This window comes from Neofelis nebulosa, chromosome 15 (assembly GCF_028018385.1).
Source record: "Neofelis nebulosa isolate mNeoNeb1 chromosome 15, mNeoNeb1.pri, whole genome shotgun sequence".
NCBI classification, from domain to species: Eukaryota; Metazoa; Chordata; class Mammalia; order Carnivora; family Felidae; genus Neofelis; species Neofelis nebulosa.
The window spans coordinates 73,193,139-73,210,976 of NC_080796.1; the positions used below are offsets into that span (position 1 = coordinate 73,193,139).

Below are 17,838 nucleotides of genomic sequence, written 5' to 3' on the forward strand. Positions count from 1 at the left end.
AGAAAGTTCCGGAAGCGGCTGAGTGTGGGAGAAGTAAGCCCCACGGTGAGCAGGGCTGGAGGCGCTGGCCCACGTGTGACGCAGGCAGTGTAGGGGGGAGGCTGTGGTCAGCAGGGGCCTCTTTGGCTGCAGGGTTCAGGCCACAGGGCCTGTTTCCTCTGCCTGGGGGTGTGAGAAAGGAGAGAGGCTGTCCGGGGGCAGGCCTGGCCTCCCTCCCCCTTCCCCTCCAGTGGGGCTTCTGAAGGTCAGGAGGGACTGAGGTCTGGACAGACCAGTGGCCTGTGAGCCTGAGATGTGGGCCTCGCCCCGCCATGTCCCGGCTTCCAGACCGTCGGCCCATCAAATACCCTAAATGGGCCCCGACGTTGCTCATCTGTAAAACGGACGCTAATCTTGATATCCGCCGCCTCTCGCAGGGACCGAGCCTGGGAACCGCAGAAACCAGACACGCTGTGCACGGGTGACGTTAGCTCTTGCTGCCCAGGACGGCGACGAGTGACAGAGATCAGCACGTGGGGTCGAAATGTCCCTGGTGGGGTGACGGCGTGGCACGTGTGTTGGCGGCCCCTCCCGTGTCCCTGACCTGCAGCTGCTGGGGGTTCCCTCCTGGGCCCTGGGCCCCGCCCCCCACGCAGTGGTTTGGGTGAGCAGACACTCTTCCCCCGAGGTGCTCCCCGGGGGTGCAGGGACAGGGACAGGGACAGGGGCATTGCCGACTTGCTCCCCATCACGCCGAAGTGACCAGTGGTGAGCTGCCCAGGTGTGGCCTCCGTCCGAGGAGTTTCTAACTGCAAGGCCAGGGACTGAGCCTTCTGAAGGACCGTCCCTGTTATGGGACGGGAGCGGGGGAAGAAGGCGGTGTTGATGCTCTCTTGTCCGAGAGCACAGAGCAGGTCGGGGAGCCCAGAGTGGACGGGGGGACTCTTGGAGGCCACACGGTGGGAAGGGACGGGGGCTGGGATGTTGGATCTCAGAGGTCACGGTTAGGAGTCCAGTCCCTGCTCCGCCCTGCTGAGTGACCTGCGATGGTCATCCAAAGCCTTAGGATGGGCTTCCACATCCCCAGAAGGGACTTCCCAGCCCATAGGCTGACTACCTTCAGTGCGTGTCCCCGGCCATCCTGGGGCCCAGCCTTAGGATCCGAGGCTCTGAGCAGCTCGGGGGAGCCTCCGTGGGCGGGGAAAGGGCACGGCCGGCGAGGAGTTATGGGGCTGCTCCCCCAGGGTCCACAGGAGACAAGGTTCTCAGAGGTCGTGGGGCCCCGTCTGGGGAGAAGAGGCCTGACCCTCAGCAGGTGGCCGTGAGTCTGAGGCAGCCGAGCCTGTGGACGGAGGAGCCCGTCCCTGCCCCCTGCCTGTGTGTGAGAGCGGGCCCAGGGCTGGCAGAGCCTTAGGGGGACGCGCTGGTGGGGTGTTGCCCTGTTGGGGGGGTTTGCCTTCTGTGGGGGGGGCAGGGCGGGTCTGGGTGCCCGGAGGGCCTGGGGTGCCGGCAATAGGGAAATGCCCGTGTTTGCACTGGGGTGTGGGGGTGGGCCCTTCCCACAAAGCGCTTTGTTCTTGTGCTCAGAGCATCTTCCTTAGACACCCGACAGTTAAGTGCAGAGAAAATCAGAAAGGAGATTTGACTCGTTCAATGGTGTTAAGACAGAGGACAGGCCCAAAGCAGGGGGGTCACTGTGTCCTTGGTACAGTGGTTTGTGCGACTTTGGGCCTGGCCATCGGCTGGCCCTGGGGAGCAGGGCTGCCTGAGCAGAGTGTGAACCCAGGGAAACAGGTAAGGGGTCCCGCTGGCTGCCAGCTGGGGAGCTGAGATCACCAGGCTTGTCTTGCCCACAGGACAGGGCATCTCCCACACAGCACCTCACCGAGGGGGGGTTCCTATGTTTATTCCACCATCGTTCCCCGAGTGTCACTGCAGGTCCCAGAGATAAGAGCAAGCATCTGAATGGCTTATCTAGACCAGCCAGCTTGTCCTAGACAGTTAGCTCCGCCCTTGGGGTGGGAAGAGCCTAAGAGTGTTCTGAGCAGAAGCTCGCCTCTTCTCTTGCCTCTGCCTTCTGGATGTTTCCTCCACAGCCAACTCGGCCCAGACCAAGCCTGGAGGAGGCAGCCTGTGATGGGAGCCCACTCAGAAGACCCCCACCTGTGCTGGGCCTCCCGGCTCCTGGGGTTCAGCAGCCTCGTCCTCAGTGAGTGGCCCGGGCTCCCCGGGTGGGAGGCCGGTGTGCGGGGCAGGGAGGCGGGGGTCCCGTGTGTCTGATGTCTGTGGGGAACAGCCCGAAATACCAACTGTGTCAGGGAGCACGAGGGGGGCATCTGGCTCTGAGCCGGGACCCGCCTGACACAGGGGAGAGGCTGCCTCTGCAGCTGTGAGGGGAGCAGGGGGCCGACCCAGGGTCCCCGTGGGAGCTGGACGACGCTGGTCCCGCTTCTGGGGCAAGAGGAAGGCACGGACACAAGGAACCAGGAAGGGAGGGCGGCCTCCGGAATTTGAGGGTGTCTGCGCCCACTTGCTGGAAGGGTGTGGATGGAACAGAGGGCACTGATAATCAGGGCCCTGGGACAGGGTGAACGGGGTGACGGGAAGGGAAGTAGCAGGTCCCCAAAAGGGAACTGAAAGAAAGACTGTCCTGATGAAACCCAGATACTCCCGTTAGCACTTCCCCTGAGACCATCTGCCTTCGTGTAACAGATGAAATAAAAACAAAAGACAAGACCGAGGTCTCGAGAGCCATGGATTCCTGGGAATTTCATTTCCTGCAATGTTTTGCTTGAGTGCCTTGGCCTGTCTGGGGAAGGGGGGTACCGGGGTTCTAGGAAATTCCCGACTCCGGGGCATCTGTAAACAGGGCGTTTCTCATTAGACATGAGCTTGGCTTATAAGGCTTTGACATCCCTGTTATCCAAATAATTTTGTCAATAAAAAAACGTAGGCTTTCTCTTTCTTTCAATTTAATTGACTGGAGAAATATCTGAAATTACATAGAGTTTCTCCACAAACATCTGGATTGGAAAATTATGTAGGAAAGAAAGGAAAAAAAAAGGTAGAAAGAAGGAGGAAGGAGGAAGGAAGGAAGGGAGGAAATGGAAAATTTTATGTTCACTGTTGAATTTTCAATTTTATCTTCTTTAAATAAAGCCTGGCTCTCTGGATCACAGCCACCTGTGTCCCTGGCCGTCTGTCTTTCTGTCCTTCTGTCCTTCCTCTCTGGGATTAGCACCTTCTGCTGATCTGAGAGCTCTCACTGCCTTCCTCCCAGCTTGAGTCGGCTTCCAGCCTCCTGAAGCCCAGGCTCACCATCCAGCCTGGGGGGCAGGCCCTCCCCTGCAGCCTGAGGGCTGAGCCTCCTCCCTCCCTGGTTGCCTCCTTCCCAGCAGGTGCCCGAGGTCTTGCCCTGCCACAGGCGGACAGGTACCTGGGTGCCCTTTCCCAGGAGAATAGCTGGGGCGTGAGAGCCCAGGACTGCTGGGAACCGCTGAGAGTGAGCCCCTTCACAGAGGGCAGGGTAGGGCAGGGAGAGAGGTGCAGGCAGCTCCCTGCAGGGGAAGCCCTGGGCTGGGGGAGAGCGAAGCTGGCTCCAGGTCTGTCTCTGCCTTTCATAAACCAGGGTTAAGTTCACCAGTGACGGAGCCCCTTCCTCTGTGAAAGGTCCCCTCAAGGCCCTTCCCACTATGACATCCTGGGCCTGGGTGCCCCCATCTGGACAGGACTCTCCTTTGGCTTCTCCAAGGCCTGTGCTCTCTGTCTCCATCCTGTCCTAGTCCCGGGTGCTGACAGGGACGGACAGCTGAGGACCCTTCAAAACCAGGAGCCTAGGCTTTCTGCCATCAGTGGCTCAGCCCCCAGGTCGGAAGGATATCGTCTCTTCGAAGCGCAGCTCACAATCCTTGACCCTCTGCTGTCTCTGTCTCCACTCCTGAGCAGGGTCTTCTAGACCATGTGTGAAGGCCAGCAGCCCCATCCCGGGTGTTTGCAAACTCTGTGTGCACGGCAGGCTCAGGACACGAGCCACAGCGGTGAACCGATAAGAAGCCGCTAACCCATGGCCCGGCTAGAGCCGTGCAGGCCTGCCTGTGGTCAGCACAAAATGCCACCTCCTTTCTCTCCGCTTCCCTAGTGCTGAGCCCCTCTCACCAACGCTGGGGGCACGAGACAGTCATTGTTGGCTCAGAATTGCTGGCGAACAGCCCTCGGGAAGGTACCACAGTGGAGGCTGAATAGCAGTCCCTCCCGGAGCCCAGTGCACCGTCCCCACCCCCACCCCGGTTGCAACAAGGGCTGTTTCTCTGAATTTCATGGAAGTTGCAGCCAACTTTGCCTATTTCCACATCAGCTCAGCCCTGACCGTTTAGCTGGGGAGCTGCCTTTGGGTCTCCCCGGACACTTCATTGGGCCCATTCATTCCTGAGGGAGCCAGCAAGTGCTCACAGCCCAGTCAGAGAAGGACTGGAAGGATCGAGGGCGCACTGTCCCGGCCATCAGGAAACTCAAAGTGCAATTACCAACATATGCTACGTGCGCTCGGGTTGATGGTGTTTGCGGCTGCCTGAACAAACATACACGCCCTGGGCATCTGACTCCTGGAGGAGCCTGAGGGGGGGACCCACACCTACCTTCTGCCTCGGCCAACTGCACCATCCATAGGCTAGCTGTGATGAACACACAATATGTTAGAGCCACGAGGAAGCCCAGTGGAGAGAAATGGGGAGATGCCCACACCATGTGGAGCCACAGTATCCGGCCCTCCCTCGTCTCTAGGACGCTGCCCCCCCCTGCACAGGTGTGCTCAGTTTCTCGGTGCTGTGGACTTGACAGGGACCATGGAAACCAGCTGCCGTGGACATGGCTCTGAGAGCTCCATGGCTCTGAGCGGAGGCCCGGCGGGACTTTGGCTCCCGTGGCCGCCTGTGGGGCGGCACCATGGGTGTCTGTCTCCCGGGAGCCCATCTCTGATCCTGGGAGGAGACCCCGAGAGGGCAGCTGGTGGGGAGCACAGGGCTCCATCCGGGACCTGGGAAGTTCGGGGCGGACCCCAGTTGTGCTTGCCAGGAGCAAACATCGTCCTGATGGGAACAGCTCACACCTAAGGGAAAGCTCTCGCGATCTGAGACCCTGGCAACGGTTCCCTGAGGGGAGCGCGGTCATTGTCTCCTCGTCAGAGACTCAAGGAGAAGGCAGGGAGGTTACATGACTGCCTGAGGCCACAGGCTGCAGACAGCGGAGGACTCCCGCCTCCCGGACCCTCCCCCGTCCTCACCGCCCTGCTGCAAGGGACCTCCTGGTCTGAGACCCAAGCACAGTCCCTTCCGGTCACATTCACACACCAACACTGCAAAAGTTCTAGGAGGAATCTAGACCGGGTTCACAGCACACTTTTGCTGGGGGGCCGATGTTTTTCTGCAAGACGTAAAACCAATAAGCCTTACAAGTAACGGGTACATCCAGCTTCTTGAGGCTGAGAGCAGGGCCAGAGTCCACAGACAGAGGCGATGTGCATGTTGGAAAAGAATTACGTTATCTGTGTTAGAAAACAGGCTGATTCTCTTACGACAGGTGCGGCGGCTCCTCTAAAGTAATGGGACACAACATGCCAAGGACACAAGCAGATCCAAACCGCAATGGGACACAGCAGCTGGCACGTGGGGACAGGGACCTGCCGTCCGGGCCGGGCAGCGTCAGGCGGGATGCAGCCGCCTGCTGTCGGAATGAGGGAGTTAGTGAGGGCATCATTGCATAGAAGGATCTGGAATCTTCTACAAGCAATACTGGCCTGAGCCCTTCTCTGGGTTCTCTGCTTCCTGGGAGAGCCAGGAACGATGTGAACACAGTGAGGGTGCAGGCCCCGCGTGAGGACAGCTCACGGACCTGGAGAGGTGTCTGGGGCCCTGGCAGGCAGCGGTCCCCCAGGCGGTCCTGCCCTGCTGCAGGGGACACATGGGCTTCCTTTCAGGACAAGGTCATTCTTTGCCCATCCCCTTCTTTCCTATCCCGGTCTCCAGAAGGACCCAGGGTATCAGGTCCCCTGGGCTGCGCCGCATGGGGCATTTTGGGGTCCGGAGGGGCGGCCCGGAGGCCCTTGCCTTCTGGTCACGGCTCTGCAAGAGGTGACTGAGGAAGGACATTGAGGGTGTCTCGGGGACCGTCTGGGGAAGCGTGGTCTTCGTGGCAGGCACAGCAGAGCTCACCTACCCATCATATCTTCTCCCACATTTTCAAGTTCTGGGTAGGGAGCCAGGGCCCTGTGACTAGGTGGCCAAACCCATGAGCAGAGGTCACGCCGCTTCTGGAGGGAGAGAAGCCCCCACGGGCGATTCCCCTGTGTGCCTTCCCTGCTGTGGCCCCGGGGCGGCAGCCACCAGGGCGTGATGCCTCTACCTTGTGTGACAGGACCCCCCTCAGTCTCAGAATCTCCCCTTGTCTCAGCCCCTGAGCGACTGGAGTGCGTGTTACCGTAGCACAGCCTCCCTGAGCCTGACCTTGAGCCACTCCGCTCCAGAGCAAGTCACAGGGCACGGCCCCCACTCCAGGGCCCGGGCTCCCACAGCGTGTGGGCAGCCACGGTGGAAGCTGCCTCCTACGCTGGGCACTTGGCATCGGCCCAGATGTGCTCGGGGCTCTCGATCCGTGATGTCGTCTCGTCCAGACTCTCAGAGTTAGGCGGCGAGGACACTGCGGGAGAGCAGGTCAGGACCGGGTTCAAGGGGACGCCCCACGAGGACCAGGACCTGATTCCAGCATGGCTCCAAATTCTTGCCCTGTCCCGCCTCCCGGGGTCAAGGGAGTCTCCTGGGCGGATTTCATGAGCGCCATGGGTTCTAGGGTTTTCTCCTTATTCTCAATGACAAAACACTCACCGTGTCTGTTTCCAATGCCCTAGGCGCCTTCAGCACTGTGGTCAACGGTTCTGGAACTCATGGGTCTCAAGTGGAGGATTCTGGAAACCCGGTTTCTCTGACGGGAACTCAAGGAGGTTCTGTGTCATTTCATGTGACCCGAAGTCCAGAATCACTTCCAGGAGTCACGCTGGAGAAGATTTCTTGGGGCATTAAATCTGGAAGAAACTACACGATCATGCTGCACGTGTCTCCTGGGGAAGATGTTCCAAAATGGGTCAACTTCCAGGACAAGCTCGAGAAGAGGGTCCATGTGCTCAACACCACGACCCTGAGGATTGACAACCTGACCCTTGAGGACAGTGGGCAGTACTGGGCTCGAGTCTCCTTAACACAAGGAAGAGAAATGAACTGGCATTTCCACCTCACTGTCTACGGTAGGTGGTGGCTCCTCCCCCAATACATACTTACCCACTTCTTTTGTCCCTGGGAGTGTCCCTGGCCCCCCTGGCAGGACCCCTTCCAGACCTCACCTTGAGGCTCTGGCTTCTCCCTTGAAACTGGACGCAGTGTGTTCACCACAAGTCAAGGCAGAGCTGAGATCACGCCTGAGGCTTCACGCAGTGGCTCCCGTCCTCATAGCCACTCACTGTCTATTTGGGTCAAATGTGTCTTATCTGTAAAGTGGATTCACCATCCTTTCGGGGAGGATGCCAGGGCGACAGTGAGATTCCGCCCGAGAAAGCCTGAGGCGTGATGCTCCCCACTCACATGACCCTGTGTCCTCTTGTCCCTCGGGCCCCAGAGCTCGTGCCCTGCCCCCAGATCATGAGCGAGACTCCATCCATCACACCAGACTGGTGCAATGTCACCCTGGAGTGCCACGCCCCGGGAACCAGAGAGGACGTGAATGTGTCCTGGGAGAGCAAGGGCCTCCCCAGGGAGCTGGAGCAGAGAGGGGTCCCAGGACCGGCCCCCAACCCCTGGACCCTGGCTCTGAAGCTGCCCCTGAGCCAGCCCAGCCCCAGCATCACCTGTGTGGTCAGCAACCCAGGGGACCGGAAAACTGCCACCAAGGACCTTGGGAAAGTCTGTGCCCACGGTGAGTGCATCCTGTCAGAGGGAAGGGGACTCTGGGGCTCAGGTCCCCCTGGGTGAGGGTTCCGGGCTCTGTCCCCCATGTTTACGTCACCTCCTGCCACCCGTCACCTGTCCAGGAGGCTGGCAGGCACATCCCGCTTGCTTCTGCCTTTCGGTGTCTCTCTCCTGCTCCTGTGCACACCTCACCCTGCTGGTCCAGGCAGCCCCCTCGGTACCTCACCCCTGCCTCATCCTTCAGTCCTTGTGTGTCCCGGGAGGTTTCCAACAAGCGAGGGGGGAGAGTCAGTGGTCGGTGCCACCGACCAGAGGGAGGCCGAGCCAGCCGCGGCCTGCAGGGTTCAGGCATCGGGGCTCGTGTGCCCGTCTCCGGTCTCGGGGACACGCTTCCCGCCCAAGTGCTTGCCTGGATTCCCGGATGTGTCCTGGGCTCCCCAGGTTTCAGCCTCTGGCCAGGCTGCTCCTTCTTCCCCCAGACCTTCCAGTCCCGTGTCCTCCCCTTCCCCCTTACTCCCGTCCAGGGACCCCTTGCCTGCAGCTGCCCCACCGTGTGTGACCCCTGCTGGCCCACAGGAGCCCCCGCTGGGGTCCCGTCCAGCAGGCACTGACCTCGAGCAGGGCTCCTCACCTCGTTTGCTCAGGGCCCTGCAGGAGCCCCCGCTGAGCCGCCCTCACCCCTCGGCTCCTCTCAGGAGCACAGGGCCCCCCCCACCGAGAGCTGATGCTGTGGCCAAGGGCACCGGAGGGAGGGCCCGCGGCTGCTTCTGCTTTGCCTTCCTGTCCCACCTCGGCCTCCCCACCTGACTTGCTCACCATCAGCGTGTCCCCTAGCGAGCAGCGACCGGCTTCCCTGTGTGCCGCCTCGTCCTTCCACCCCATCGTCCCCCTGCTGCCTCAGCCTCCCTGAGTCCCCTAGGAAGCTCGTCCCTCAGTGACCTCTAACCTCTGGAGGAGCCTCCTGCCTCCCACTCACCCTCCTCCCTCCGGCTCCTCCCTCAACTCAGTTCGGCCCTCACCTCCTCCGGGAAGCCCTCCCTGGAGACCCGTGTACCGGCTGTGAACCTCTAGTGCACCGCCATGGCCCTGGCTGGCTGACTTCGGCCTTTTCCCTGCCCTCCCCCCACGGCTGAGCCACTCAAGCGCCTGGACCCTGTCCTGTCCCTCTCAGCACCCCGGCCCCAAGCAGGGGCCCGGTGCTGGTTGAGCGACAGGACCTGCCGTGTTCCCCACTCTCCAGCCGAGACCGGGTCCCTTCGCACGTCTCCACGTGCCTGGCAACGGGCATGCGACGTTGTCTCTTGTCTCATCCTTCTTCACTGTCTGTGTGGGAGGCAAACAGGTCCACATGGGCCGGACGGGTCTGCCCACCTGCCAGCTATCCTGGGGGCTCTTGTGGTCGTGCTGCTGATCCTCGGAGCTGGACTGTACCTTCTGTGCTCACGTAGGAGGAAGCAGAGCTTGGAGCCTGGGAGAGGCAGGTGCACTTCTCCTTCCCGTGCCCACGTACCTCCCCCCGCCCCCACTGACCCTCAGCTCCCTTCCCCTGCGTCTTGCTGCTCAGGGATGTCCCCGCAGAAGGCTGGTGGGTGTGGGCGTGACCGAGGGGGGCATGCTGGGGGAGGGTACAGGTTTCCAAGGCTCAGATTCAAGCTCCATCGGTGGGACTCTCGTGCAGGGTCCCAGGAAGAGCACAGGGACCATGATGATGACGTCCAGTATGCACAGCTGAGCCAGCAGAATTCCAGGGAGAGCAAGGACCAGGTAAGGCCGGGCGAGGCAGTCAGCCTGGGTTCTCCCATGTCCCTGTGCCTGGGTGTGAGTTTGTCAAACCCAGGGATCAGCAGTTTCTGGCTCGTTGCCTCTGTATCCCTCTCCAGACAGTGCAGAGTTAACACGGGGTCCGTGCAGTGCTGGGCGCTTTGGGGGGAGGTCACGTGAGCGGCATGGCATCTGTGCGGGTCCCTCTGGGGCCCCTGTGTCCCTCAGCTGTGGCAGGAACCCTCTGTCTGCGTTCCAGCGTTCGGGGGAACCACATCTCGAACAGGAGACACCGCTCACGACAGTCTACAGTGAGGTCCGCCACCCAGGCCAGGGCTTGAGGGTGATTTAACTGGAAGAAGCCCGGAATCCAGCCTCCCCCCCCTCCCCTCCCCCCCCCCCACACCTCTGTTGTGCGCGTGATGCCTGCGGCCCTGGTCCTGCCCCCTCCCCCTCTGACTGCTCTCAGCAGGGACCGGATTCATCCAACCCCAGTGAATCTCTATGCGGACACGTTGTGCACAAGTTGAGCGGAAGACACCCATCGCGGCAGATCGAGGGGGACCTTCGTCGTTAAACGAGTCCAAAGCTGTGGTCCGGTTCCGCTCAGCCTCAGCCCCTTTGGCAACCGTAAACGGAGCCCACTCTCCCCACGTCTGTGCCCCGTCCGTCGTCCTGTCCGGACCCTCGGCCTCTGGGACCCATCGACACGAAGTCTCACCTTCCAGCCTCGACCGGTTCACCACCAGCTGGCTCAGTCTGTGCTTGAGAGCTGTGTAAAAGAATACAGAGTCGCACTAGCCAGGGCTTGCTGAGTCCTGGCCCCGTGACGGGCACTGATCTCGTCACCCTCCTCGTTCGTCACTCACTGGGCCCTCGCAGACACTGTGTGAGCTGGGTGTCCTTGTGCCCACTCTGCAGACGAGGAGCAGGAGGCCAGAAAGGCTGAGTCTCAAGGCCGCACAGCTGGGGGAGCCCGAGCCGCACCGCAGCCAGGGCCTGGGTCCCAGCCGTCGTCTGGTTTCCCGCGTCCTGGGAAACGTCCTCCCTTGTGGCCGGTCGTGCTGGCGCCTGGCAGGGTTTCTCAGGAAAAAGCAGAAGGTGATAAGTGAGTTGTCGTTCTGCCAGCTAACTTTTTCCTGACCGCTTACTGACCTCTGCCTCCCTCTCTCTCCTGTCCCCACGGGGGACATTGAGCTCCTCGTGTCTAAGAAGGACCTTTCCCTACACGTGAGGCCCCGTCTGAGGCCCCCCTTCTCTGGTCCGTCCCCCTGACCCTGCTGGCTCCCTCCCTGCAGCCTGCACCCCGGCTGGGGCTCCGCCTACTGAACGGCTGATCCCGCACCTGGGCCCCACCTCACGGGGACCCCTAGAGCCCCCAGCGGTGACCCCCACACGTCAGCTGCCACCTCCACCCACAGCAGGTGCCCCTTCTCAGGAAATGGGCCACACCCTGGACTCCTTCCTTCCTGCTCAGGGGCCCAGATCCGGTGCCTCTGAAGCCCCAGGCCGGTGCCAAGCGCCTCGGGTGCAACAAGTTTATTTTGTTGTCGCATTTGCAAAAGGAAAGCCAGAGACGCTGAAGCCTTAGCGGTTTCTGCCACTCACTCAAGAGGAAACAGAACCAGACCCTGGGTTGGCACACGTGCTTCCCGCCTGTTGGGGCTGTGGGTTCGGCTCCCCCTCTTCACCCCTGCGCTGTGTCCTCCCCGCCCTCTCTCCCTGCCCTCACGGCCCAGCTTCCCTTCTTGTAATCCAGGGGCCGGGCAAGACAGAGCAGGAGCTCGGCCCCCACAGGAGGGAAAGTGTTTTCAGGCCATGAATGTGCGTGTTCCGTTCGGAGGAGAGGCTGGTCGCCTACCTGAGCCTCAGGTCACCTCTTGGACTCACAAACTCTCTCCTTCCATCTCTACCTCTTCCCCCCATGCATACAGAGTGGCCTGCTATTTGCGGGAATTAGTAATCCAAGCAGGACAGAAGTGGGTCTCAAATGTCCCTGCCTGTCCGCCTCCCCAGCTCAGCCTGAGGCTCCACCGGAAGCAGGTGGATCCCCCGAGATCAGAGGAAAGCAGACGAGCTAATCGCCCCTAAAACCTCAGCTTCTGCAAGGGAGCACGCACACACCAGCCTCCAGCCAAGCAGCGGCGCGTGCCTCAGAACTAAGGCTTCCAGAAACATCCAGATTGCAACTGAAAGGACGATTCTAAGTATCTGAGAACGGTATCCGCATCCGGAGAGGGGGCAGAGCCGGGCTGTGTCTGAACCTTGCAGTAAATGTTGTGAAACAAGCCTCTTCCCCGACCCCGCCCCGGGGTCCTGAAACCTCACCCCTGCTGGTGGGCAGGGAGCAGGTAAAAGCATCTCCTGGACGCTGGGCTGCATGAACTATAGCAGGTGGTTGGTATGATTAACCTCACTGCACACAGTCAGTGAGAGAGGAGCCCCGACCTGAAGTCTGAAATGATTCTTATTTTCAGTGTAGACCAGAGAGTCAGGGACATGAGGTACACAGGACCAGGGTACCACCCCAATCCTGATGGGGCTCCCTGGCACCGGGGACCATCCACCCTTAATCCCCTTGTGCTCGACCACATGGCCCCACCTGCCCCCGCACACCTGCTCAGGGCCTCCGTGACGGCCCCCGGCCTGCAGCACAAACTGTTACATGTCTGTTCGATCCTGCTGCTACCACGGCCCGTCAGTCCCCTCCCCATTGGCCTCTATCCTGCCCTCTTGGCAAACTCGCTTACGAGTCTGGGGAATTTTCTGTAGATTCCTGGGATTTTCGGCGTAGACAAACATAAGTAACGTCTGTGATCAAGACAGCTTTTCTTTTCCCCTTTCCAATCTATATCTTACTTCATTTCTTTTTCTTGCCTTAGTGCATCTGATGAGACTTTCCCTAGATGCTGCAGAGGAGCGGTGACCACAAGCACCGTTGGCTCGTTCCCAACATTAAGAGAAAGCGTCCAGTTTTCCGCCTTCCACAGTGACGTTCGCTGTCGGCTTTTCTGTCAATATGTTTTATTACATCACTCGGTTTCATTTTCTCTACCTTCGTTTTTCTTATTTCCTCTCTTCCACTTGCTTTGCATTTGTTTCGCTCGTATTTGTATAGATTTGTAAGATAAATGCTTAAATTATAAATTTGGAGCATTTCTCCTTTGGTAAACTATGCTTTGAATCATGTTCATTTCCTCATAAGCACCTTGTTCGCGTCTTTTCCCACGTTTTGATGTCTTGTACGTTCATTTCCGCTCACTTCAAATGTTGAGATATTTCCCTTCAGGCGCCCTCTTTGACATTTGCGCTGTGGAGACTTGTTTCGTTTCCTCCGTAAGTGTTTGGAAATTTCCCGTCATCTTTCTGTTATTAAACTCTACCCGAGGTCTGTCACAGTCCGAGAAAACACATTATTTCAGGACACGAAAAATCGTTGACGTTTGTGTTCCGGCCCAGGATGGGACACTGTCTTGGGAGCTGAGAGGGCTCTGCAGGCTGCTGGTGGGGCCGAGTGTTCCTCAGATATCAGCCGGGTCAGGCTGGTCCGTGGTCGTGTCTAGCGTCGCGTGTTCTTGCTGACTGTCCGCCTCTCGCCGCGCTGCCGGGACGGGAGTGCTGGGCCCTCTGGCTGCGATGGTGGACGCACCTGTTCCCTTTCAGTTCTGCCATTTTGCCACGTGTATTTGGTGCCGTGCTGTCTTCAGGTGGGCACACGTCGGGGGTTCTCGTCACGTCTTGCTGAACTGACCTTCCGTCATTGTCCGCTATTCTCCTTTACCCCTGGTAACTTGCCGGGCTCTGAAGTCTACTTTCTCTGATATAATTTAGCCCTTCTACGTTTCTTTGGATTCGTGTTTGTGGGATCTGGTGGTTCATCTTATACGTCACCCGGCTGGGCCACAGTGCCGAGAATTGCGGTCAAGTATCATTCTCGATGTTTCCGCGAGGACATGTGGGATGAGATAAACTGAAAAGGATAAACTCTGAGTAAAGCAGGCTGCCCTCCACAATGTGGGTGAGCCGCATCTCATCGGGTGAAGGCCTGGAAGCTGCCAAGTCTGACCTCCCCTGAGGAGGAAAGATTTCTGCAGCAGACGGTCAGGGGACGAGACCTCCAGCACTGGCTCTTCCCTGTGTGTCCAGGCTGATGCCATTTGGCCTGAACCTCAACAGCAGACCTTCCCTTGTCTCAGCCTGGCTCCCCTCCCTGCAGACTCCAGGCCCGCCAGCCTCTGTCAGAATGGGAGCCAAACCTGTACAATGAATCTCTCTAGACTTGCAAGCATCCCTGTAACTCTGCTTCCCTGGAGAACCCGGAGGGACACCACGGCATGTCTGTTCCTATCCTTTGACTGTGAACCCAGCTCTGTCGAGCCAGACGGGAAGTGTGGTCGCAGAGGGAGCTGATCCCCAGCCGTGTGTGCAGCTGCCCGTCTGCCCCCGGCCGAGGCGCCCCCTGGCCATCCCCTGCCTGTCCTGCTCCTACCCCGTCCCGGCGCCCACACTGAAGGCCCCACACAAATCTCTCTCCCCGCTGGGCACCCAGGGCTTCGGTTCTCCCGGCGGCTGATTTTCCTGAGATCCTCTCCCTCGCCCTCTTTTCTCCCTGCTCTTCTCCCACTCTGACTGACCGTCCCAGCGAGAGTCACGGTTCCCTTGTCCCAGGCGTCCACCCAGCCCGAGGGGACTCCCGGGAACCTTCTGTCCCGGCGGGACCTCGGCCGCTGCGTGAAAACCGTGCCCGGGAACTGGAGGAAGAGGGCGGAGGGGTGAGGGGAGGGAGCCTCGAGGTCACGAGGGGACGGTCCCGCCCTGCCCGCTCCTGCTCAGCCGTGGGACAAGGAGAACGGAGGCGATGGCGTTGCTCCTGCTCGCGGGAGAGGATGTTCCCGTGCTGAGTGTTTTAGAAAACGCTGCTGAAAACGGTAAAAGGGGCGGCAGCCAGAGGGGGAGGCAGACGAACAGGAACAAACGTGGAGCCGGGAGCCGGGGTCCGGCTCCATCCGCTTGCCTGAAGCCACAGGCCGCCGAGGAAGGCTGGATGGAGGACACGAGAGGTGCAGAGTCCCTGAGAAGGCGTTGGACACGTGGCCACGGGGGGTGCGGCTCCGACCGTCCAGTTACAGGGCTGCGGGTCGGGAAGTGAGCGGCTCCATGATGCAGGAGGCGAAATCTGGGTGGATGAGCCCTGGGACGCTCAGTTGACCTCATTCCCTCCTCCCGCGTCCCCATCCAGGGTGGAGGGGGCAGGGCCCCGGTCCCGGCCGGGGCCGCCCGGTGCCAGGGTCCTGGCGCCTCGACTCCCTCTGCCCTCTCCCCCCCTTCCCACCTTCCACATGCGTGGGCTTTAATGGGATAGACCGGATGGTGGGTCCCAGTCAACTCTCCCCCGGGAGCGTCTCTACGAGACTAAAGTTCCTGCCTCCCTTACTTCTTCTGCAAACAGCGACCAGATCGAGCTTGGGTGAGGATCTCTCTCCTGGGTTTGCTTCCCTTCCACACCCGGTCCCCGCGCGGCTGGCAAACGCTGCTTGTGTGCGGGGACGTCCTTAGCTTCCGCGTCGTTAGTCCCCCCCTGCACCGTAGGCGATCGGAGGGCAGAAGCCTCACCTCGCCTTCCGCCACATCCCCCGTCCCTCCTACAGAGGTGCGTCGCAGAAGCAGTTGAGTAACTGCGGCTGGAAGGTGGCGAACATTTGCCCCGAGAGAATCTGTCCCTCGTCTGGGCTTGTCCGGGAGCCCCCCAGCCCCCACGTCAGCTCGCCCGAAGTTGAGTGTCGTTGTCCCTGCGGACAAGCTACTCAGAGCTGCCCGCTCGTTCTGCAAAGGGCAGCCGCCGGGGTCTCCTAGGAGCAGACCTGCTCGGGGTGCATCCGGCCGTGGGAACGCGGCTTCTGCTGCTGGGGCCAAGTCTCAGTCCGTCTCCCGTCATGCGGACCCACCATGGGCATCCCGGCCTGTGACGCGAGCAAGTGAGAAGGACGTAGCGGGTACCCTGGAGCCCTGGGCCGCAGCAAAGCACCAGGAAGTGGACCGTAAGTCTCCTGAAAATCAAGGTTCCTCACATTCTGTTACAGGTTCTAGGGGTCCAGTCACTTAGGGAACATCAGCACATCCCTCCAGTTGAAAGCAAACTGTGTCACTTTTTGCCCTTTCATAGGGAAGGAGACACCAGGCTTTCTAAGGGTTTGTGACTGACGAGCGTGTCACAACGGGTGTGCGACGTCACTCCACTCACACATCACCCCCACTTGGAAGACAAGAGAAGGTTCTCTGGCTGGGGCTACAATGTATGTGGCCCTGTGATCGGCCCTGTGGTGTTGGAGCCACGGGGCTTTGACGTGATCTTGAGACCCGACCCTTCTTGACAGAAGAAAACTCAGAGGTTCCTCTGGGGTGAAGAGAACCACTATTTCCGTGGAAAGCACCTCTCCTCTCACAGAGAGGGTATCGGACTCGAGTAGGCACCTAGTGCCAGACCATGGGCCACACCAAATGACCACGTAACCCGAAGACGGTCCTCAGCCGCGTGTTTTCTGAGCCACGAGACCACACCAGCGGGCGCGTCTGGTCACATTGCGAGTGGAGCTTGCACACGAGAGCAGGCTCCAGCAGGACCCTTGCAGCCGCGATGTGCCTGCGCTGCTGCTCAGACTGGGTCTGTTGGTGGACAAACGCAGATCCACACAGCCTGTGTCCCCACGTGGTTAAACGCTCGACACAGCAAGCTCCACTCTGCCGTGAAGTCCGGTCCTCTGAGCACACTCGGACGACTGCATTGCAACAAGTCACTTATGAAGCTGTCAGCCGAACAGTGGTGTTGACCCCTCGGAGCCACGACTCCTTCCGAAATCAGAGACATCCCTGGGAGGGAAAGGAGGCCTGTGGCCAGCCCTGGGCTGCTGGGGGCCTCCCACCTGCTTCCCCTGATGCAACAGAGTCTCCTGAAGACTGACGGCCACTGGGGGGAGCCGCCCCCAGGCCAGGGGAAACCTGGTCCTGTGAGCAGCAGACGCGGGGCCGTGCCAACGACCGAAGGCACGCCACAGTGTGGATCGGAGGAGAGGGGGGCGGGTTAGAGAAAGGTCGAAAGGCCCGTATGAGAGACCGTGTCTCGGTTAATTTTTTTTTTTAAGTTTATTTATTTCTTTAGAGAGATTGAGAGCGTGAGCGGGAAAGGGGCAGAGAGGGAATCCCAAGCAAGCCCTGTGCTGTCGGCACTGAGCCGGACGTGGGGCTCGAACCCACGAACAGTGAAACCGGGCCCTGAGCTGAAATCAAGAGTCGGGCACTCGGCCGACCGAGCCGCCCAGGCGCCCCCATGTCTGGGTTGCAAGTTGTTAGGTTTCTGACCACACATCAACCACAGGGCAGGAGAGGCCTCCACACATGCAGAGGTCAGAGGGATTTGCTTACTGGAGACTGACAAAAAGTCACACAGCTTTGTGTAAGAATCTGCAAGGGAGTCCGACGGAGCAGTCCCAGACCTCACCAGACGGGCCTCCAAATTACTGTTCTCGGGGCAGCTGTTTGAGGAGGAAGAAAGGTTGGTGGTAATTCGTCGATGGCTGGGTTGGGTGGGGACATCGGTCGGGTTCAGGGACCGGGGCGGGGCGGGGAGGGGGGCACCGCGGGTACGTTGAGCCCCTGAAGTTACATTTGTGCGGAGCAGCCTTCTGAGGGAAGGACGGACAGCGTCCACCTCTGGGCCCCGAAGGGGCCTCAGACCCACTGTGTAAGGGGCGCCGTCCGATACAATGGCCGCGAACTCGCGGCCTGGGGCACGGAGCTGTCACGGGACGGAGCACTGCTCTTAGCGCCTGGGAGTCGTGGGGTATGTGGAATAGATTCGGACAACCCGAGCCCTGCCTGCAGCCGGGAAGGCGGAAAGTCCCTAACGGCTTGTTTTAAGTCAAGGCAAAAGAGGGTGTTATTAACACCGACACCGGAAGCAGACCCCACCTGGGAGTCCAGGAATCCAAGCCAGGAAACGGGGTGTCCGAGTGAGGGGTAGTTTCAGACCGACCGGTAAAAGACCTTAGTCGATAAACCCTTCTCCGCCTGAAAGGGGAAGAGCATCTACCAAAGGGCGCCCTCTGCAGGTGCACGGGCTGTGATCCCAGGGGTGGCCCTGAACTTCCGCAGG

General features: G+C 60.1%; 1 protein-coding gene and 1 long non-coding RNA gene across 8 annotated transcripts; one reads left to right on the top strand and one right to left on the bottom strand.

Annotated features, from left to right (window-relative positions):
* The first annotated feature begins 1,948 nt into the window (after positions 1 to 1,948).
* On the top strand, positions 1,949 to 13,087 carry LOC131496523 (SLAM family member 9-like). 7 transcript variants are annotated; one of them, XM_058702163.1, is made up of 7 exons: positions 1,951 to 2,188; positions 3,922 to 5,956; positions 6,878 to 7,270; positions 7,639 to 7,935; positions 9,271 to 9,405; positions 9,607 to 9,692; positions 9,949 to 13,087. In XM_058702163.1, the coding sequence occupies exons 2-7, from the start codon at positions 5,935 to 5,937 to the stop codon at positions 10,039 to 10,041; spliced, it is 1,026 nt and encodes a 341-aa protein (XP_058558146.1). In that variant the 5' UTR covers positions 1,951 to 2,188; positions 3,922 to 5,934; the 3' UTR covers positions 10,042 to 13,087. The 7 variants fall into 7 exon arrangements, 6 of the variants coding, with proteins under 6 accessions (XP_058558142.1, XP_058558143.1, XP_058558146.1 ...); XM_058702162.1 differs by having other exon boundaries at positions 3,925 to 5,956; XM_058702161.1 differs by having other exon boundaries at positions 5,554 to 5,956.
* Positions 5,505 to 6,992, bottom strand: LOC131496525 (uncharacterized). The gene is made up of 2 exons (XR_009254530.1): positions 6,855 to 6,992; positions 5,505 to 6,669 (listed from the first exon to the last, which is right to left on the bottom strand). It is a non-coding gene; the product is annotated as an uncharacterized LOC131496525 (long non-coding RNA).
* Positions 13,088 to 17,838: the final 4,751 nt, after the last annotated feature.